General features: G+C 41.3%; 1 protein-coding gene across 1 annotated transcript; it reads left to right on the plus strand.

The window, feature by feature from the left end:
• The first annotated feature begins 9,423 nt into the window (after positions 1-9,423).
• On the plus strand, positions 9,424-11,899 carry LOC118566486 (translation initiation factor IF-2-like). Its single transcript, XM_036148758.1, has 2 exons — positions 9,424-9,798; positions 9,835-11,899. Exons 1-2 carry the CDS (start codon positions 9,490-9,492, stop codon positions 11,122-11,124), a joined length of 1,599 nt encoding a protein of 532 aa, XP_036004651.1. The 5' UTR covers positions 9,424-9,489; the 3' UTR covers positions 11,125-11,899.
• The last annotated feature ends 12,110 nt before the right edge of the window (positions 11,900-24,009 follow it).

Raw genomic sequence — 24,009 nt, forward strand, 5'->3', positions numbered from 1 at the left:
ATTCGGGCAAAGTATTGCTGCCAAATTAAAATATGCCCTCAATGGGAAATATTAGGTAGTGAACAAAGTAATAACTATGGTTTTGCAGACCACATCTATTTAATTACTTTTTCTGCTGAAAAAAAAAAAAAAGACTTTGATGCACCTAAACCTTTTTATCTTACCACATCTTACCAAACAGGAAAAGAGTGGCCCAAATCTATGGAGATAATTTCCTGCTAAAAGGTTGTAAGCAAAAAAAATGATGTCTCACACAAAAAAAATTGTTTTGCAAACTGTTCGCCAACCTTGCACTCAAAATATCATTTATAAGTTTTCCTCGAGTACAAAACGGTCTGTGCTCGCACAAAACAGCCTCTGCTCGAGTACGAAACAATCCCACCACCGCTGCGGTAAATTTGTGCCAAAAGTCACATGATACATTAAGAGTTGTTGTTGTTGCGCTGGTTTGGCTGAGGAAGAAAGACGTGACATCATAGCTCAGTGCAGCTAACAGCATCAGCACCCCACAGGTAACTTTCAAAGCTTTCCCGGTGAAAAAGTAATAGCTCACTTTGCAGATAGAACATGTAAGATTTCAGCTAAAGGCCCAGTTACAGTAAGGGACCATGTTACGTTTTAGAGCAAATAACATGAAAGCTAGCCTTAGGTTGAACGCCATGCTAAAACAACTTTTGCTTTGTAATGTAACCCCACTGGTTGGCTTCTACCTTTACTTTGTTGTGTCAAATAAATAGTACCTGAGTGGATACCCAGATAAATTCATTGTTAACAGATTATCATGTGGATTTTATGTTGTTTTCAAATGACTGTCTGTTGTTCTTATTGGTGTAAACCTAAATTGGTGTTTGGATTTTGTAATTTATCGTAAAACTGTTAAACCAATGCATGTATGCTTATGTGCAAAACGGATTCTTCAGCAATTTAAAATAATTGCAACGAGTGGATATTGATTATATGAAAATTGGTAAGGAAATTAATTAAAAATTGCGTTTTCTAACATAAATATGAATGTCACAAGTAAAGCATATAGCAGCAGATCTAGATTATATCTCACTACCTTTCTAACTCCTTAATTTTTTCAAAGTAAAAATAAGGTCATCTGTGCCCAATTGCAAATATGTGTTGTGCACTTAATAAAATTGGTTTGGCCATGGCAAAAACCACAGCTGGAATTGGCCACATGGGCAGATATTTTCTTAAAACGTTTGTTTTCATCTTGGTGATTTATTTTTTTCTTTAAGAGGAGTATTATCCTTTACATAACAATAACACATATCTGTTTTCCAGCACCCACTGATGAAGGTCATCAAAGTTCTGGGCTGGATGGAAGGCTATCAGATCATCAACCTGCTTTGAGACACGCCGACTTCCATCACAAGACTACCAAGACGTGAACAATTCAAAATTTGATGTAATCTTTAAACATACGGCAGATGATTTGGGCTTGTTTAAAAATAACTTAATATGTAACCGTTTTAGTTCCCAGTATTAACAACTTTGATCAGTAACTGTTGCAGCATGTCCTTCATAGCTCTTAGTGGAGCCGTTTAGGCTGAGAAAAAAAAGGTTAGGGAAAAAAAAGGCCAGGTTTGAGATAGTTCTAAATTTCCTGACAGTCTTACATGCAGAAATTGTTTTTCATAGTCCTGTTTTTGGCTTCATCCATTTCATCAGCCAGTTTGTTTTATACAGCCCGCTTATGGTAATACATGGATTGTTTACTGGGAAAAACCTGGAGAATTAATGGAGTTCTTTCAGTCTTAATTTCAACAATAAAAGCAATTTACAGGTGACTGGTTTTGGTAAAACAAAACAAAAACATATTTACAAACACAATAACAAAACAAACACTTAAAGGATTTAAATCATATTAAATAAGACAAAATATAACCTAAAAACAAGAACAAGTTTCATGGCAAGATTTATTTTATATTTCTGAATATAAGCTTAAATTCTCCCAGAGGAATCAACATGGATATTTTCATATCCTGTTGTAGAGTGCTCCACGTTGATAGGACAGAGTGAGAAAATGCCTCTTTTCCAAGTCCTGTTTTTACTAATGGAGCACTGAAAGTGATAAAGTCCTGGGGACTAAGTCTTTTGCTGGACTAAATGACATATAACGGGATAAATAACACAGGATCAGACAGCTTTAAAGATGAAAATGTACCAATGCATGAGTTTATGGGTTGATGATGATGGCCGGTTGAAATTTAAAGGAATATGAAGTACAGTGAGAGATGTTGGTATGAACCGTAATTCTCCATGATAGACAGCATCTAATGCAGAGAGGTGGCAGGTGCATTATAAGAAACATCGCAGTAATCTAGGTCACTGAGACAGGATGCTACCTTGCACTGAAGTAAATTATATTATTTAGTTAATGACAGGGGAAACCCTGAGCAATGAGAGCCTTCACAGCTTGGTATAATTTCTTTAGGTTATTTACGCATTTCACAATAATCGTGTTTTACTTTCGTTAAGGTAGCAGCCAGCAGATTTTTTAATTGATGGAAATGTAACCCATCAACTTCAGAATCATTTCTTCTTTGTGACTTCCCGGAGCTGAAATTAACTCTTCTACTCCTATTTTGCAAAATCAACACTTACACCCTTTTGGGTCCTTTTTATTTTTACATTATTTGTTGTTATTTCAACTTTATGTTCTCTCTGTTTTGTTTTTTTTTCTCTTCATAGTAGGTACATCTACCCTGGCATTCTGTTTAGCTGTGACGCCATTACCGTCTTTAACGTAGAAACCATTTGTGGATCGGTGTTTCTGTGTTGTTTTTTGTGTCTCTGCTTATGCCAGATTGATAGTGTTAGTAAAATTGTATTGTATGAAGATTTATGGAAAAATATCAATTTTAAACTTGAAAACCAGAGTGTTTTTTTTTTTTTTTTTACTTTCTAAAGTTGTATTATCTGTCCACTCTGAAAAAGAACAGTCCAAAATTAGCAGTAAGAACCCAACATACAATACGAGTGTGGGTAGTAACTATATTTGACGCCCTAAGATGTGTGTGTGTGTGTGTGTGTGTGTGTGTGTTGCACCCCTTACTCCTCCTGAAAGCATTTGGTCATTGAGCCAGGGTTTGTCACATTTTAAACTAAATAACATATGTCGAGGACAGTGAGTTGTCATTTTTTTCTGTACATTTTACTTGTCTGGAAATATTTGTGCATAATGTGCAGTAAAAAAAATATCATGTCAAAGAGCAAACAAAACATTTACAAACTAAAAATATCTTAAACACGTTCCAATTATTTGAAGATTTGCATTACCAGAATGAACGCAGAGCACTAAAACTTTAGGTTTGAAAAACAAGGTGTACTAAACTTTACAAACTGAGTTTCAAAGACTAGACAAATCCAACTGTAAAAGCTTTTGAAACTGCGCCAGTTCTATCATCGTCTTGTTTTAGAATTTATGGACATATCGATAATAAGACCCAACTTGTGTTCAGCCAGGGTTAAACTTTTTACTCAAAAAATGTTGTAAAAATTCACAAAGAATTCTGTTAAAGAAGAAAACTGTGTTTTAGTATGTGAAGTGCTATATTAATCAACAGTGAGGTAAAATGAGAAGCCCCTGATATCTTACCTGCAGCAGATAAGTTCAACTTCATGGAAAGTTGACATAATCAACTAACACATCATTAGACATCATTTTTTATTAGCATCTTGTATTATGTCTTTTCAATTGTGACATTTACAGCAGACCCTGTTAAAACATTTAACTTTTCGAAGATGATAGCTCGTGTTAAGTTTTCATATTTAATGCAGTTTCTTCATTAAACTCCACAACCGTTTTTCAGCAATTCCTCATAAATTACTTTCATCCATATAACCTTTTTCTCTCAGTTTAGTTATGTTTTTAACCTATGTGAGGCAGAACTGAAAGGAGCTTTACAAATAAAGTGTATTTGGTTGATACTGCATGACAGAGATTAACTTGTAATAACAGAAACCCACTTTCAAAATCTTGAGCCACCTTTTTAATGTATAGTTTATTGAGAAATAGGATATTTGTGCAAAATTGAATGAAGAACAAGAAACAGCAGTAAGCACCAAAAAGTTCAATCATTTTTCATTTTTACAATGCTTAATTTTATACTGAGCCTTGATGGTAACAAAAAAGTTATAATAAAGGGGAGACAAACATTTCACACATAAATGTCTTTTGACATTTTTCGGAGGAGTCACCGTATATGCCTTCGATTAGGTGGGAGGGGAAGGGGGCCTTATATATACATTATTGATAATACAGGCATTGTGTTTGTCCGCGTGATGGGGATTTTTAAGATACGTAAAGGCGTGAAATACAACATCCTGTCGATTTTTTTTTTTGTGACAGGGTGTCCGCTATTTATAAATACTAAGCATGACAGCGCGAGGGTTGTAGAGAAAGACACAGTTTTTGTGTTAAGGGGTCAGATGATTGAGAGAAAGCGAGATCTCCCCCCTTGTGTCTCCTCCCGCGCGGTGCTTCGAACAGGTTGAGTATTATTTTAACTGCTTACTGACCGAGTGAACTTATGACCCTCAAACTGACAGTGACCTGTAGAGTGTATGGACTTATTATGTTCTAAGCTGCAACTGGTAAGCAGTCAGTAACTGAGGTTAAACGCTTGCTGTTTACAGGGAGAGCTGAGGGGTTGCATCGCAGGATTCTGGCTGAGCGAGAACCCTGAGCTTTTTATTTACAGATTCCGGATGGGGAAGCTTATGCGTCTAAACGCTTTATATAGTTTTATTTTTAATCTTTATTTTGAAACTTTAAGTATTCAGAGTCTGACTGCTTTTATGGCTGAAACAAAGACTGATTTCCTCCCACCTTAAAGATTGGGTGCGCGTAACGGAATTAAATAATTCAAAATAATCATAATAATACTAATAAAAAGATTGGGTATGTATACCGGAGTTAAATAATTATAAATAACTTTAAATGATTACAATAATACTACTAAATAAGGTTGGGCATGCATAACAGAATTAAATAATTACAATAATATCAATGATAGTAGTAATAATATTATTAATGATATGAATATAAATGAAAATAATAATAATACAATTAATAAAAGAATAATTAATTAATTTAATAATGATTAATGTGGGGGGGGGGGTGTCACATGAGGGGTCACGTGGTGGGGTCATATGGAGGTCACGGTAGGGTCATAATGTCAATGATAGGGTGTCACATGAGGGTCACGAGCAGGGCCACGTGACGATCATGTGAGTGGGGTCACCTAAAAGGTCAATTAAAAAATAAGCCCCGCCCCTTTTTAATCGCCCCGCCCACTTTTAATCCATCAAAATCGGATTAAAAAGTGACATGAGGTGTCTACTATTGTCTTCTGACACTGAATTCATGGATGAAGAGTTTGCCCGGGACCTGAAGATCAAAATGATACCTGCTGCCAAACCACAATGGATTCTGGCCCTGGACGGTCATGTTCTTAATCACTCAGATACCTGCACAGTCCCTGTTTGTCTCTACTTGGGAGGTATTCACCCCAAGCACATTTCATTCACAATCATTAACTCTCCCCAGTTACCTGTGTTGCTTGGTGCCTATTGGCTGCAAAAACACAATTCCCATATTGATTGCTGCACAAAGGAAATTCAATTCAATTCAATTCAATTTTATTTATATAGCGCCAAATCATGAAACATGTCATCTCAAGGTACTTTACAAAGTCAAGTTCAATCATATTATACAGATTGGGTCAGATTATACAGATTGGTCAAAAATGTCCTATATAAGGAAACCAGTTGATTGCATCAAAGTCCCGACAAGCAGCATTCACTCCTGGGGAAGCGTAGAGCCACAGGAAGAGTCATCTGCATTGTACATGGCTTTGCTGCAATCCCTCATACTGAGCAAGCATGAAGCGACAGTGGGAAGAAAAACCACCCATTAACGGGAAGGAAAAACCTCCGGCAGAACCGGGCTCAGTATGAACGGTCATCTGCCTCGACCGACTGGGGTTACAGAAGACAGAACAGAGACACAACAAGAGAAACAAAAAAGCACAGAAGCACACATTGATCTAGTAATCTGTTCTACATTAGATGGTAGTAGCGGGTGAGCCGTCTTCTCTGGATGATGTCACAGTTAACAGAACGCCAGACCAGGTGTACCTACTATGAAGAGAAAAGAGAGAGAACAGAAAGTTAAAGCAGAAATGACAACACATAATGCATAATTGAAGAACAGTAGAACTCAATAGAGTGAGAAAATTAGATCCTGATATACTCCAGTAGCCTAAGCCTATAGCAGTAAAACTATAAAGGTAGCTGAGAGTAACATGAGCCACTAGTTATAATTTTTGTCAAAAAGAAAAGTTTTAAGCCTAGTCTTAAAAGTAGACAGGGTGTCTGCCTCACGGACCAAAACTGGGAGTTGGTTCCACAGGAGAGGAGCCTGATAGCTAAAGGATCTGCCTCCCATTCTACTTTTAGAGACTCTAGGAACCACCAGCAAACCTGCAGTCTGAGAGCGAAGTGCTCTGTTAGGAACATACGGGGTAATCAGAGCTCTGATATATGATGGAGTTTGATTATTAAGGGCTTTATATGTTAGAAGAAGAATTTTAAATTCTATTCTTGATTTAACAGGAAGCCAATGAAGGGAAGCTAAAATTGGAGAAATATGATCCCTCTTGTTGATTTTCATCAGAACTCTTGCTGCAGCATTTTGGATCAGCTGAAGGCTTTGAACTGCATTTTGTGGACTTCCTGATAGTAAAGAATTACAATAGTCCAGCCTTGAAGTAACAAATGCATGGACCAGTTTTTCAGCACCACTCCTGGACAGAATGTTTCTAATTTTGGCGATATTCCGGAGGTGAAAAAAGGAAACTCTGGAAACCTGTTTAATATGGGATTTAAATGACATGTCTTGGTCAAAAATAACACCAAGATTTTTTACTTTATTACCAGAGGCCAGGTTAATGCCACCCAGATTAAGTGATTGGTTAAGAAGTTTATTTTTTGAGGACTCTGGCTCAAAGATTACAACTTCGGTCTTGTCAGAATTTAGATGCAGGAAATTTAAAGTCATCCAGCTTTTGATGTCATCAAGACATGACTGCAGTCGAAGTAATTGATTGGATTCATCAGGATTTATGGATAAATATAGCTGAGTATCATCAGCATAACAGTGGAAATTAATCCCATGCTGTCTGATAATTTTGCCAATCGGAAGCATATATATAGTAAATAGAATTGGTCCAAGGACTGAACCCTGTGGTACTCCACAAGTGACCCTAGAGTTTGAGGAAGATTTATTATTAACATGAACAAACTGGAATCTGTCTGACAGATAAGATTTAAACCAGCCTAATGCATTCCCCTTAATCCCTACAGTATGTTCAAATCTTTGTAGGAGAATATTGTGATCAACTGTATCAAACGCAGCACTGAGATCTAACAGGACAAGTATAGACACAAGTCCATTATCTGAGGCCATGAGAATATCATTAGTGACCTTCACCAGAGCTGTTTCAGTGCTATGATGAGCTCTGAAGCCTGACTGAAACTCCTCAAGTAGGTCATTACTTTGTAAATGTTCACAAAGTTGATTAGCAACTACTTTCTCAAGAATTTTAGATAAGAAAAGAAGATTAGATATAGGTCTGTAATTTACTAACTCATCTTGATCAAGAGAAGGTTTCTTAAGTAAAGGTTTAATAACAGCTACTTTCAAAACCTGTGGTACATATCCATTTACTAAGGATAGATTAATCATGTCTAAAATAGGACCACTGATCAGAGGGAATACCTCCTTAAACAACTTGGTTGGGATTGGGTCTAACATACAGGTAGAAGGTTTAGATGAAGCTAAAATTTTAGATAACTCAGAAAGCTCTACTGCTTTTAAACAGTTCAGACACTGCGCAGGTTCTAAGGATTCCTCCAATGCTGCCTCACTTACTGAGGACGAGGTAATCATGTTTGGGAGGATGCCAATTATTTTATTTTTTGTCATAGTTTGAGTTCTGTTTTTAGTTTAGGTACTGTTGGTGTTTGACATCTGTCATTGTTTTCAGTATTATTTCTGTGCAGTTCATTTGTTTTCTCAGTTCTGTTGGGATCTCGGTACTGATGTTGGCTCTGATTACTTACTCCACACACCTGCTTATCTCCACCCCTGCTGCAATTAGTTCTAACATGCTCCACCTGTATCTACCACTACTTAACCAGCTCCCAGACCCAACATCAGTGCCAGATCCTCTCATGAGCTTACTTGGTGAGTTGTATCCAGTGGGTTTTTCCCTATCTGTTGATCCTGACCTTATTTTGCTTTGTGGATTCTGAGACAGCTGATTCTTTACCTGTTTTACCCTGCTTGTTGGATTACCTGCTTGTTTTTGTCTTGACCGGACCGGTGTTTTGGATTTTCTGAGTTTTTGCCTTTCCAGGACCTGTGTTTTTGGATTCCCTGAGTTTTTCTTTGTTCCTGCCTGTTTTTGGGTTCAGCTCTCATGTACTGACTGGAACTGTTTTTTGAGCCTGTCTATCCCTTTTTCTGCCAGTCTGAGGTTAATAAATCCTCCTTTCATCCACTCCTGTTGTCGGTCTGAATTCTGGGTCCATCTGTCCCCGTTCATTACAGTAGGATCTGGCCATAACATGGACCCATCGACCGACAAGCAGTTGAGTTTGCCAGCCCGAGCCAACAGTGACGGGGGCCCGCTTCCTGCTCGTAACGTTCGCTCTGGGAGACTGGTTTTGCTTGACACACAAACCCCTTCTCCCGTTCAGAAAAATAAGGCTCATTTACCCAGAGACTCCGCTGTCAGTTCTACCCAAAGGTTCGTCCCAGACCCGAGACTGTATTTGGAGGTTGAGGCAGATGTTATTGCAGATATCCGCCCCGATCTTTTTCTTAATCCTGACTTGTTTCCTGATTACGTGGAGGAGGCGTGCCCTGCAGCGCACGTTTTTGCCGACTCATCCCCGCAAACAGATAAAGTCACAGTGTCCTCCCGGTCAGGTCAGCACCGGAGACATCGCCGCAGACCCACTAAACGGGTTCCTCCCCTTCCTTCTGAGCAATCTGTCAGGTCCTCCCAGTCTTCTTCTGCTTCTAATCCCGTTCTGCTGCCAGAGATGGTTCCAGCTCCTGCCCTAGTGGAGTTTCCCAGCTCTCCCCTTTCGGTCCTGAAGGATGATTTTGTTTTTAAGAAAGAGGAGGAGCTAAGATCTTTTGCCCCTAGAATTAAGCAGTTGAGGGACTTGCTGTTCGCCCACTACTCCCCAGAGTTAGAGATGATGTTAAAGACATTGGAGGAGGAGTATAGGGAGACACTTAAGACTTTTTATCACCATCCATCATCGCCTGCTTCAGCCAAGACAGTTGTTAAGGAATTATCTCGTTCAATACCACAAACATCAGAACCGTCCCGAGTTAAGTGTCATGACTCTGTTCCTGAGGACCGAGTGGTCACCGCTAACGTTGATTCTATTTTGGGTGACATGGCGGCTGCCTCAGAGGATAGTGGTGTAACTGGGGGTTGGGATGACACCACAGATAATGTTCTTCATACCAAGAGCCTATCAGACACTGCCAGTCCTGTCAGAATGGGTGATTCACTCGCCAGCTCGTCATCCTATGAGGAGGTTTCTCTACTAGCCTGTGAGGTGGGGACTCAGGTTGAGTTCTCACGATCTTGTGAGGTGGAGACCCAGGTGGAGTTGCCACAGGTTTGTGAAGTGGGAACCCAGGCGGAGTTTCCGCAGGCCTGTGAGGTGGGGACTCAGGTGGAGTTCTCATGGTCCTGTGAGGCGGAGACCCAGGTGGAACCCCCACGGTCCTGTGAGGTGGAGACTCAAGCGTGGGTACCTTCGGTCTGTGAAGTAGGGTCCCAGGTGGGTTCTCCACTTGATCGGGACATGTTTGTTCGGAGTAGTCCTCCTTTGGATGACCAACGTCGGGGATATCGACGTAGAGGCAGAAGTTTGGGCCCTCGTCGAGGGGCTAAACAGCAGAAGACTCAGAGGAACGTTAAGGCCCCTAAGCTCCTACTTAAGCATCAGTTTCCAGTTATCTTGAGTGACAGTTGGCTTTATGAGGTTTTTTACTGGCTGTCATTGCCTGAGCCTCTCAGGAGTCTTATTCTGAGGCTTATGGTGTCCAAGGGTTTGGGAGGGACGGCTCCCTTTAGCCAGGCGCCTCCCAAGGCTGTTAGTCAGGCATCTCCTCCTGAGCTCTGTAGCCTGGTCCCACCTGTGTCCAGTCGTTCGGCGCCTTCTGAAACCTGTAGTTTGATGCTTTCTGAGGCCTCTAGCCCGGCGCCTCCAGTAGCCTGTAGCCCGGCGCCTCCAGTAGCCTGTAGCCAGGTTCCCCGTCTAGTTGCCTGTAGCCAGGCTCCCCTAGTTAGCAATCCGGCGCCTCCCCTAGTCAGTAGCCAGGCGCCTCCTTTAGCCTGTAGCCCGGCGCCTCCAGAAGCCTGTAGTCCGGCGCCTCTTAGGGCTTTGTCTTTCAGAAGTCCGCCGCTGAGGGTCCTCGCCAGCCGCCCGCCGCTGAGGGTCCTCGCCAGCCGCCCGCCGCTGAGGGGCCTCGCCAGCCGTCCGCCTACGAGGGTTCTGCACAGCCGCCCGCTTCTGAGGGCCCTGCTCCGCCGACGTCCTCGGAGGGCCCTGCTCCGCCGACGTCCTCGGAGGGCCCTGCTCCGCCGACGTCCTCGGAGGGCCCTGCTCCGCCGACGTCCTCGGAGGGCTCTGCTCCGCCGACGTCCTCCAAGAGTCCTGCTTCGCTATCAGCCTCCTGAAGTTCTGCTCCGTCATCCGCCTCTGAGGGTCTTCATCGGCCGTCCGCCTCTGAGGTTCCTGTTTCGCCGTCGGCCTCCTGAGGCTCTGTCCTGCCGTCATCCTTCGGGACGTCTCCCGGATTACCGGACACGCCGGGGCCGTTTTGCAGGACGCCCGACTGAGGACCTGACCCGTCGGGGCCGTCCTCCGGGACGCCCACCTGAGAACCTGACCCGTCGGGGCCGTCCTCCGGGACGCCCACCTGAGAACCTGACCCGTCGGGGCCGTCCTCCGGGACGCCCACCTGAGAACCTGACCCATCGGGGCCGTCCTCCGGGACGCCCACCGGACTGCCTGTAAAGTTGCGATCTGTACCTGGGATGTTCCCTTATGTTTAGGTTGTTCTGTTGGGGTGTCTTTGATTTAGACTTTTAGTTGGACAGTTTTGGACTTTTTCCCTCCGTCCTGGACCCCCATCCACCCACCCTGTTTGGGTTATTTGTTTTTGGACTGGCTATGGGCGTCTGGAATCCGCCCTTGAGGGGAGGGTTCTGTCATAGTTTGAGTTCTGTTTTTAGTTTAGGTACTGTTGGTGTTTGACATCTGTCATTGTTTTCAGTATTATTTCTGTGCAGTTCATTTGTTTTCTCAGTTCTGTTGGGATCTCGGTACTGATGTTGGCTCTGATTACTTACTCCACACACCTGCTCATCTCCACCCCTGCTGCAATTAGTTCTAACATGCTCCACCTGTATCTACCACTACTTAACCAGCTCCCAGACCCAACATCAGTGCCAGATCCTCTCATGAGCTTACTTGGTGAGTTGTATCCAGTGGGTTTTTCCCTATCTGTTGATCCTGACCTTATTTTGCTTTGTGGATTCTGAGACAGCTGATTCTTTACCTGTTTTACCCTGCTTGTTGGATTACCTGCTTGTTTTTGTCTTGACCGGACCGGTGTTTTGGATTTTCTGAGTTTTTGCCTTTCCAGGACCTGTGTTTTTGGATTCCCTGAGTTTTTCTTTGTTCCTGCCTGTTTTTGGGTTCAGCTCTCATGTACTGACTGGAACTGTTTTTTGAGCCTGTCTATCCCTTTTTCTGCCAGTCTGAGGTTAATAAATCCTCCTTTCATCCACTCCTGTTGTCGGTCTGAATTCTGGGTCCATCTGTCCCCGTTCATTACAATTTTTAATGGCATCAATTTTATTTATGAAGAATCCCATAAAATCATTACTACTAAGAGCTAAGGGAATGGATGGATCAACAGAGCTGTGGCTCCTTTGTGAGATGAGTGGACGACTGCCTTCAACACACACATGGGCCACTACGAATACCTAGTGATGCCGTTTGGACTCACAAATGTTCCTGCAGAGTTTCAGGCCTTAGTCAACGACATTCTGAGAGATATGGCTGGGCAACAGGTGTCCGTTTACCTCAATGACATTCTGATCTTCTCCAAAGACCTGATTACCAATCAACAACATGGCCATTCCGTACTTCTCCGCCTATTGCAGAATGACCTGTTTGTCAAAGCGGAGAAGTGCAAATTTCGCAAAGACTCTACTTCCTTCCTGGGTTTCATTATCTCACCAAATCAAATGATCATGGAAATTGATATCCATAGCACAATTAGTCTAAGTGAGGTAAATTTATGAGTTTTTGACATTGCTTTTCTGCATCTCCATTCTTTGGTGTGATTCAACAAAGTCAAGTCAACATTAAATACAAAGTATAATGTAACAATTATTCCTCTAGGGAAATATATAACAGTAATTTATGTACCATTGGGTTCTGACTTATTTTCATATCTACAGTGAGCAATAATGTTGTAGATGTGAAATTAAGCTTCATCAACATACAGAAATATGTAAATGTAGATGAAATCTAAGCCTATTCCGCTAGTCATTGCAAACAGAACGGTTAGATGCTTTTCACTTTTCAAACAATATCTCAAGTGAAAGTATAAAAAAGACAGCAAAATAAGCAAAATAAAATATGTGCCTGTGTAAAACAATGAAGGAATGATTCAGTGAAAAATAGAAAATGAGGGTATGAGCTGAAATCAAGGGTGGGACCCTGCTGACAGGAACTATCTCACCTCCATTATTCATCAGTGTCATAAGTAGGTTACCTGTTTCACAAAAAAATTAGATAAATCAAGACAGAGGTGGATGGGATGAAACATTTGAATAGTGTGTAAATACAAAAGATGGAGATGTGGAACAGACAGGCTGAACTAACGAAGACAGGGTAAACACGCAATTAGACAACAATTGGATTCAGAGTCTGAGGGCATATAAAATCAAAGGAGTGCACACATGGACCTAAGGGGCATATATGGTTGACCATATATGACAGCTAAAGAGAACCTGGGACAGAGCCCACAGCCATGTAGCAGAGGCCCCCAAGAAACAGGGGCGGCAGCCTACCAACCCTGCCAGGTTCCGGTTTGCCAAGAGTGAGCCAGGTGTAGAATGTAGGGCGCTGCATGCCTAACTAAGGCAGCCCAAACCCCACCAGGCAAGCACCAGACCCCCAGCACCTCAAAGTACCCCCACTGCCAACCCCACATACACCCTGAACTGCGGGACACTGACCCACTGACCCCACTAAAGCCGGGCGTACACTGTACGAGTTTATCAGTCGTGGTACTTATATACATCTCAAACTGTGCGACGGAACCGCTGGGTTTAAAAAGTTCACCGCTCACGATCTGTGGGGCGCGACGCTCGGACGAGACCGGACTGCTCACACTGTACGTCGTGTCCCCTCTGGGACCGCTCGCTGTGGTGGCAGAGGCAGGCGAGCGACGGTAGGTGACAGGGACCCAGAGCAGGGGATCGAGCCCAGCTCTGGCGAGGCCCGCAGGAGGCACCGGGCGTCGGGGGAATGGAGGGGAGAGAGAGGAGGGACAAGACGCACCGGCGGCCGCGCGGCACGGCAGGTCGCCTGGCCCGCACCCCCCCCCCCCCCCCAGCAAGCGGAGGAGTGCCGAAACAGGCGGCCAGCGCGTTGCGGACCGCGGAGGATTGCTGAAACAGGCGGCCAGCGCTTTGCGCGGACCGGACGGCTCGCCCTCCCCAACACCGGCCGGAGGTTGCTTCAGGGACGCCCGCTTCCCTCCCTCCGCTGGCGGGAACGGAGAGGAGGGGAGGGCGCCCCCTCGTAGCTCTGCTTGAACAGCAGGATGCGCTCACGAAAACCTCACGACAGCCGACTGAATTTAAAAACATGTTTGATTTTCACCGATCGTCCGATTCCTGATCGGGAGGTAGCCGTGAGAAGCCAGTCCCCCCCCCCCTTCCCCCCTCTACGATCAAGCTGAAATTCGGCCGATTCAAAAAATGCTCGCACGACTGAAGAATCGGCCCGAAAAGGGGAAAAACTCGTACAGTGTACGCCCGGCTTAAGTGATGGAACTACTCAGAGGGGACCAGAGAGCACAAGTTTCAGCCAACTGATAGTTTTAAGGAGGCGGACATCTTTTTCATGCAAATATGATCTAACAGAAGACTTCTAAATTGGTTCACACAGAGATTTGTCCATGTTTTCCAGTTCAGGAGAAGGGTTTTCTCTTTCTGCAATAGTTAAAGCTATAAAGCTCACGGGTGCAAAATTAATTTCCAAACCTAATGTCACCCAAGCTACCCAGTACACAAGGTATGCAGGAATATCACTCCTGAGCAATGTTGAAAGATCCTCACAAACCCCAAGCCAGAATTTCTGGACAGGCACGTAGAATTTCTGTAGCGCCAGAAAATGAGTCAACTGTCTCCATCTATCCCTATCTTCTGCTCTTGCCCTAATTATCTTCATGCCCTATTTAACTCCATCCATAAATCTCCTCTTTAAACTTCCTCTAGGCCTCCTGCGTGGCAATTCCAGTCTCAAGATCCTTCTATCGATGTACTCACTTATCCCTCCTCAGTACATGTCCCAACCATCTGAGTCTGGCTTCTCTGGTTTTATCTTCAAAAAATGTAGCATGAGTACTGATGTACTCATATCCGCCCTTGCCTAATCTGGCCAGCCAGGTCATTGCCCTATCCAGTCTTGCTTTTGCTGCAGCGGTATGTCTTGCCTTAAAACAAAATACTGCAACGTGATTGGCCCGAACCGTTTTTGGGTTGGAGACAAACAGCTGAAGCGGGAGCAGTTCAAGATGGATTCTCGTGTGTTTATGAACACACAAATACCGTGTGAATTGAGCTTGCAGGCAAGGTTAGTCCACGCCACTTCCAAGGAGAACCTCAACATCTTCAACCCTACAACCTCCAGCAATGCTTTCTGTCTCCTCCTCAGTGCCACTGTCTCTGAGCCATAGAACACTGCCTTGGACACCTAGAAAGAAGTCTGATATCATGGGGATAAAATGTCATAAACTCTTCAAAGGGTCCCAGAAAATGTCTTTATGTATAAAACATATTATGAGGCCTAATTCACTAAATATATTTCAATCAATTGTCAATTTTGGTTCTTAAGATTCTGTTTTGGTCTTTCACACTTTGCTAAACAATTTTTAAGGACAAACAAACACATTGCCAAAGTGTGTGCAGTGCTAAATTCTACCCTAACTGTCTACTGAGAACAAAAAGAAATGGTACCAGCACATCAAATCAATTAGAGTCTCCCTTTGTTTCCTTTCTCTTTTTATTTTGTTCTTCTTCATCCTTTTGTCTTCCTATCAATGCTTCTCCTTCTCCACACATCTTTCTCTGCCTCTCCCTTAATCTTTGTAAGAGATAGGAGGCTTTTAAAAAGAAAATGACTTAATGGCCTCAATGATGGTCTCTGGTAATGTCTTTGGTTTAATTGCCTTGGCAAGGTGACAACCATAAACTATAAAGCATGAATGATAGATAGTGTTCCGCTCTCAGACTCATGCATTGTATAAAGAACAGAAAGAGAGCCCTAAGGGAACAACTAAGAATTAAGTCTAACTGAACATAGGAATAATTCCCAATTTAGCCATTTATTTAAGGATTGGAAAAACAAAATGAGGTTGATATAAGTGGGGAGTTTGACAGAAAAAGACAAGGATCTAAAATAACCCAAAACCTGAAACAAGAATATAATAGGGTTGTTAGCTAGCTTGATTGTAGTTGTTATGTGAAGCTTATTTCTGAAGAACCAAACATATAGTATGAGGCCCATGTTATAAGAACACTAAATACAAACTACAAACATTTCCAAATAAAGTTTTCTGAATCTGAATATGTAGATTTTTTTTCTCTACATACAAATGTGCAGGATGGTACATGACCAGTCCTATAATAATATCCAAGTGTTTGGGTTTTTATTTTCTTTTGTGCTTGTATTTCAACTATTCATTTACTGTCATGTTTCCTAGGTTGTGCTTTCCTTAGTTACTTCCTTGTGCTTATTATTCTTAGGTGTTTGAGTTATTGTTTTTCTTCACGTTTCTGTTTTTTTCTTTTTATATTTCCTAGTTGCTCCTATTTTAGTTCATACTTTAGTGAATTATGTTGTAATTCCATTCTATGGACATCTTGTACTATTTCTTTTAGATTCCTTCCATCTTCATCTCCTGTTCATTACACTCCTACCCTCCCTCAGCTCATCTGTTTTCATTGGTCTCAACTGTTTCTCATCTCCACCTTCTACTGTTTCTGCCTCGCTTCCACCCATTAATTTGTATTTAAACTCCCTGGTTTTTATTTTTCATCGCTGCTTTCTTCTGTTTGATGTCATGCTCCCTGTTCCTCTGTCATTTTGCCATTTTATTTCTATGTCCCTGCTGTAAGTTTACTGTGTATTTTCGATCAGACTCGCACAGACCTATTGTCATTCAACTGCATATTCACAATGTACATTTGAGCAAAATTTCATTGCAAGGCTCCGAGTAAAAACAGAAGACAAAACAGAAACACTATAAATATAAGTATTTGTTGGAAATGTAGCAGCAAACAAAAGAGGAAAAATTCAATGCTTGTTTTCATTATTTGGCTTACGCGTTCTAGGCTGCGTTTTGGTCCTGCTAAAACCTCATTGAACAGAACAGGTGCTTTCTCACTTGCTACAGCCAAAGCAAATAGCTGCAAGGCAACGACACACCTCTCACAAATAGGGCTTTTATTTTACCAATAAATTTCATGTTGCATCTTCTGTGTTGTCTTTTCCCTTTTTTTCCTTTGCACAGATTCCAGTGAAGCTGGTTTACTCAGTGACCATTGCTGTGAAAGATGCCAAAGGAGAATGGACTTCTGGTTCATTTAAGCAAATGGTGCTTTGATTACTAATTTTTTAAGCCCATGGGACATTTGCAAAACATATAGAATTCTAGCTAGCTTAAAAGAGGAGGATTTTCAAAAGCTTGGTCTTCCAGTGGAAAAAAATGCAAAGATCTCTTCATGGGAATTACTTTCTTGTCTTAAGCGGGAAGGTCATCCATCATCAAAATGAAGAAAGTGGGGGATGGGATGTCGCAATGAAGAGCTAAAAGTACCTCTGAGACGGTGCCACTAGATAGAAAAAGATGATAAAAGTGACATTCAGTCATTAGCCAGCTCAGCTCTTTGCTGTCAGACAAAATGTATTGCAGTAGTTAGCATTCAGCTTGTGCTAATGGGGTAATTCCCATTCAGCTGGGATAGCAGCATCATGAGCAATGTGTCACATCCATAGTCAGCTTGTGTAGCACCTTGCAATATTTTCTCCATGTACTCCTGGATTAAACGACACTCAATCTTTACCCAGAGTGAATCCCCACTCTCCTATTTTTCTCTCAGCCTTAAATCACACCTTACTGTCTCTATACATCAACCATTATCTTAATCACTTTCCCTTCTATATTCTTTTTCTTGCACATTTTATCAAAGCTGTCTTTTCTCTTTTGCATCCTAAACTAACTTTTCGTTTTAATGGATAGTTGAAATAGTTCTTTGTATCTCTCAAAAGTAGATGCATTACTTTGGTATGATGATCTTGCAGGTAAGATATTAATCAGAGCAAGCTTCAAAGTAGGAACACGCATTCTTAGGCCAGAAGCAGTTGGTTCAAACACCAGTCCTCAGAGGCAGCTGTCTTGCAACTTTTTAGATGCATCTGGTTGAATCACTCATTCAGCTTGCAGTCAAGTTCTACAGAAGTATGCGCTAAAGCAAAGAAAGATGTAAAAGGTCACCGTCCCCAATGAATGGAGTAAACAAAAATTAGCAATTGGTCATATATGTTTAAGTAACTCATTGATACACAATACTGGTAAATGTGTTCGAAGTTTCATTTCTTAAATCTTTTTAAATGTTTGTATCTCTTAAATGTTTGCAATAAATTGTTTTCATCAGAATTTAATGTGTTCTTCAGTTACCTTGTTTTCAATCATCACACATCTTTATTGTGTCTTTCCTTCATTACTTTTTGAATGCTACCCATCTAATGGAAAACATGGCTCAAAAGTCACCCATTTCCATTGTCTGTTTTATTCCACATGTTCCTATGACATACAGCAATATCACACAATCATATGGTGATCAATTGCACCCCACGGAGTTTAGTATCAGCAGAAATCATTGAAATGAAATGGTGTGCGGCTTTCTTACTGAAATAATAATACTAAATCTGGAAAAAGGTGGGTTGGTGGGAGCAGATGTCTTAGAAACCTTTGATACAGTAAACGCTTCAGTCTTCCTTACTAAGGAGCTATAAACTGCTCCTAAGTATAAAATAAAATTGTATCTGACTGGTTGCTGTCAGTGTGTGCATATATATGAGACCGCATCACCAAAAGGGGCTTGCTCTGTGGGACCATCACGAGGTTCTACTTAAGGTCTTTTTTGTTTACAATGTATATAAATGATCCCCTACTATTTTGTGAAGAAGATCCAGATGATACAGTTATCTATACACATGGTCAATCTGCTGATGAAGAAGCTGCTTAGTTTATCAACTGCCATGGAGAAAACTTCAATCTGATTAAATCAATCACATCTTTTTTTAAATGTTTGGGGGGAAAAAAGCAGTGATGTATTTTACAGATAAATACAAACAAAAGTACTATCCAGATGTCAATATCAAAGGGCAGATACTGTTGAAGAAATACTGTTAAAGTATTTAAAGACTAAAGTCCACTCTGGGTCATCATCATCATCATTGCAACCTTCAGATCAATTAGAAACTCTCTTACATTTGAGGCATCAAACCCTTATTTTATGCTCTGTAATGTCACATTTCTCCTACTGTATGTGATGCTGGTCACAAACAAAAAAATGAAAATGTTTAAACCTCTTGCATCCTTGCATTGTCAAGCTCTCAAAATTATGATAAAAGAACATATATCAGATGATACATGCTTTTGTCATCCTTCATGTCAGAGTATAAAAGCTTTTCAGTCAGACGGCAGCGTGGCCAGTCAGACTTAGGAGTTTGAATTAGGAGCATTGGGAGCGTTGCTTAGCGTCTGTTACTGTTATCCATGTATGCAATGATGCTGCTAACATCACTTTACCATTCAGAAACTGCAGCCTTTCTGTACACCACTGCCTCTGCAGCACCGGCTTTAGGCATCGCTGACTCAGCGATTTGAGACAGCGGCTCAAGCTGATAACGCCCAGACCTGCTTGGCTCCACACCGCCTTCCTACAGGGGGGTGAAAAATCCTCCACCTCAAAAGACTGAGCCGTGGTGAAACAACTAGTGCCGCTGTGGTCACTCCTTCATATCTAAAGACGTCACTTTCCATCGTCCTGACCACAGCCCACTCAACCTCCACTGCTCATCAGCACACTTAGCTGTGCCCCTCTGTGTCTCTCGGCACTTTGGTGGCATTTTCAAATTTTGTTCTGGAGACGGGGTTGTGCTATTACATCAGAGTGAAATTAAGTTTTGAAAACATAATCTTTTTTGCAAATGTGAGTTTTGATTTTAAAATCTTCCATGATTAGTCACCGCGACCTCTTAAGTCATTGCTTTTTCCAGACTTCTGAACAGAAGAGAAGAATAACAACATCGACCATCGGATGGGAGTATTGCATACCTAAAAGCAGTGGTGGGCACAGCTAACCAAAATGTTAGTTTCATAAACTCATATTCCACAAACAAAAATATTGGTTTCTCTACCTTTACACTGATGATAAAAAGATAAAAGACAAATGATGCTGCAAGCACACACACACGGCGCATGCCTAGTGCTGCATGTTTGAGGGGATATCTGTTTTAGTTCTGGATAAATTACTTTTAAATGTTAACTTTGACACATTATTTAACTTTGGCAGTAGAAGTGTTTGGGAAGAATATTCTATCCCTCGGGGCCCTAGGCAGCAGCGTCTTAAAAGAAACGAGGTGAGTGTGGGCAGCCAATGTTGCCAGTCCTTGCGAGAGAAACAAACAACAAGGTCTATGAAAAGAATCCCAAAACAAGCTGAACAGGCAACCCACAACACTGCAATACAGATGCCTTTGTAACAGTATAAATGAATAAGCCCAAAGTCGCTTATAGTAAGCAGACTTGGCAACACTACTGGAACCCTAGAACACGGTGCAGTACAGCGTGTTTGTGGAAGTCTATTATTTCCCTCAGTTATCAGACTCTTTTTTTACTCAATATTGTTATGTTTAACGTGCACAGTTTTTTTAATTGAAAAGGATAAATATACATCAGTTTCATGATTTCTGTATAGAAACCTGTTTTTCTTATCTTAACGTTTTAGAAAAATAAAGGAGCCCCTCTGAGCCACATGGTGACCCAAAAGCCCAGCACAGAGTCCAGTCTCCTTCCACCTCATGTGGTTCTGGTAATGAACCCAGAAAGCTTGGTTACACTAACAATTTAAAGGGTTAGGGTCACACAGCGGCTCACTGTTTGCAGGGGGGAGAAAAAAAACACTGAGACCAGCATCTCTGTTTTTGAGCAATGAAAATGTAATATGTAATGTAATGTAATGTAATATTAAGACCACATCTTAACAAGAAGAAGAAAGGAAAGGAGAAAACAGCACAGTTATTAACAATATTTTTTGGGGAGAAGTGTGTGTGGATGTGTAGTGAGAGCCAGGACATTGATGTAAATGCCGGATGCATTTCTTGATTGTTGTTATGGCACTACAGGTATCAAATAAAAGTGGATTCTAACCAGTCCGCAAACAGTTTCCAAACTTAGCGTAAATGATACTGCGATGAGCAAAAAGTTAGCCCTGCAATTATCTATTTGCGGATTAGCGAGACTGTATCCACCTCTGCCTAAAAGTAAAACTAACTTGGAACAATCTGTCAGGTAGGGATCAGGTGGCCACAGGAATTGGCTTTATAGGGGAACCCCCACCCCACCCCCCACCCGTACTCTGCATAGACATCAGTCCTTCATGTCACGGGCTCCAATCTCTCCTGCATCAGCCTCTTCATCCTTGTTCTGGCCTCCACTGCTGCCTGTCCATTTTAGGGTTAATTTTAAAATTCTTACTTTTGTTTTTTACCTCTATGAACTTCTTCATCCCAACTTACTTTCTCAGCCTCTCACGTCAGCTGAATGCAGCTCTAAGCACCAAGGTCTAGGAAGAAGTTAAGAGTGGGCAGAGCTTTCTCTACTGCTGCACCCAAACTGTGGAATAACCTAACCCTGCACATCAGAGAGGCGCCTTCTATTAAAACTGATCTTAAAAGCCATTGCCTTGGGTTCACTTGCCAATGTGTGTGTATAAAAATGCTCTTACTTTCAGTGCTGACTGTTGTTGCTTTTTTATTACCATGATTATTCAAGATTTTTTGCAACCACATTTCGTCTGCAAGGATGATGATTCCTCACCATCCTTCCGCTTCTTCCTTCCTTCTTAGGAATGAGGTGAACAGTTCATGGTTGTGGTTCAACCTGAGCCAAACAAGGTATAGATGGACTATTTTTAACCAGAACACCTTCCTTTAACCACCTAACATCATATATGTGAAGAATATGCCATATACGTTGTCTTTCGGGATGAAGCTGAAGGCCCACAACATTAGACTTGATTGAAAATGTAGTTTGAGGTTTACAAGTCAGGGTCTACAGTACTGGCTTTCTAGCAGGAAGGGCACTTGCAATTTGTTGCCACTAGTTGGCAGCAGAGTACCTTATATGTAAAAGAGAAATTGCCACAGGGGGTAATTCCACCCAAAATATAATCCTTGTGTGGGGCCTGAATGGTTTTTCCACACCATAATTATTATAAACCTATTTTACTACACTGCACATCAGACATTTCATGGGGACATTCCACAAACTCAACTGAATAAAGGTAAATATATATCTAACTGATATATATCTATATATCTAACTATATCTACTTAATCAATTGACATGTATTTGTTGAAGTGCTATGGAAAATGTATTGTATAGGCGTTACAGACTTTATAAATACAGTCCTATTCGGTCAGTTAGAATATAATTGAAACGTTCATTTATTTTAGTAAGTCAGTTCCCTAAGGGAAACAGATTAAGATAGACCGATGATGTTTTAAAGCCTTTATTTCTGTTAATTAAGCTTTATCTCCCCACCTCTCAAAGCCAGCTAAAAAACCCACTGCATTTAGGATTTGAATTTTGCATCAGATGAAAACTTTAATGAAAAGCCTGTTTAGTACCACCTTAAAGGTAGTTTTTTTCAAAAGGTACTTTTGGACAAACATGCCTCTTAGAAAAGCATAATTAATTACACATATACTGAGGTTTAACGTGCCATAACCCTACATGAACAGTAGAGGAAGTGTGTTTCACAACAGCATCACATGCCATCACTGGACTCTATCTACCCCTTAAAAAAACTAGACATTCTTTTTTAAAGGAACAAAATGTAATAATGACACCAAGTGGTATATAAATCGGGACAACACATACAGAATACTTTTCACAGAGACCCACCCAACGGTCCGTTGTTGCTGTGAAAAGCCATTGCATTTTTACTTCCATAGGATAGGTATATGATGTTATATTCTGTTCTATTTCTAGATAAAATACCAAATGCTACGCTATGTTTTAGGAACCCTGGGAGCGCTCATATTTTATGCTGAGGAAGAAGAAAGTACACATGGCTACACACTGCACCGTACCTCTAGGTTGGAAAGGAGAAACACATGACTAATACATTGTTGATGGAGAGGACTGATTGTTTATAGGGAATGTTACTTTTATCCCTGGTGACAAATGAGAATGATTTAGGTGGATTTTACTGTAAATATCTTACTTATTTCTCCTTTAAACAAGCATTTTAGCTTCACAGGTCCTTGGGCTGCTATGACTGACTATATGTTGCTGTGATGTTTTATTTCTTTTATATTATTATTATTATTATTATTAGTAGTAGTAGTAGTAGTAGTAGTAGTAGTAGTAGTAGTAGTATTTCTCATTTGTTTTAAACATTCTTTTACATTTTTTTAAATTATATTTTACTGTGAAGCACTTCATGACTTCATGACAGAAAGGCGCTATATAAATAAATTTGCTTACTTAAACCTTTGAGCTGTTGGGCAGCTCCCTAAGCTCCCAATGGGCACATTTCAAAGGATGCCAGGAGGCACAGGTGCATCACAGCCCAACTGTCTGCAAATTCTGCTCAGCAAGCTGCCTGAAGAGAATGGTAAATGGACTAAACTTATGTAGCACAAGTCATACTGACCACATTCACTCAATCACACTCACTAATGCACAAATTGGGATCAGGTGCCTTGCCCAGGGGCACATCAACTTGTGACAGGGGGAAGCTGGAATCAAATCGCCAACCTTCTGATTGCAAGACAACAACTATTCTACTTGTTGGGCCACAGTACATTGGTAGACAGGATTGACTAAGTGCCAAATGACAAAAATGTTTAAGTTCTGTTTCTAGATTATTTTACTTAAATACAAATATAAGTGTTAGTCAGCTACATGTTTAAGTACGGTAACCTGCACCTCTTTGAGATAAGACATAGATTTACCCCATGGTAAAGAAAGTAATAGAGGATCTAAACAGGAAAAGGTTAATCAATGCAAAAGAAAGAAATTATCTCGTCAAATTACAGACAGGGATAATCTTTCAAAATGTTTTTTAGTTCAAAAGCTTTTAAAATTGGTCCAACATATTTAACTGGTACCCTTCTCATAATATGAAGCCCTTACTACCTGGACATGGACTAATAATTTTTGGACACTCAATTGCTAAGGACAATACCTGCTACAATGTCACTGGAACTAGAATTGATTGTTGCTAAAAACAAATCCTGAGAGAATGGAAGCCTTCCCCACCTCCTTCGTTACAATCATGGGTAGCCGACATGATGTCC

Source organism: Fundulus heteroclitus, chromosome 16, assembly GCF_011125445.2.
Source record: "Fundulus heteroclitus isolate FHET01 chromosome 16, MU-UCD_Fhet_4.1, whole genome shotgun sequence".
Classification (NCBI taxonomy): domain Eukaryota; kingdom Metazoa; phylum Chordata; class Actinopteri; order Cyprinodontiformes; family Fundulidae; genus Fundulus; species Fundulus heteroclitus.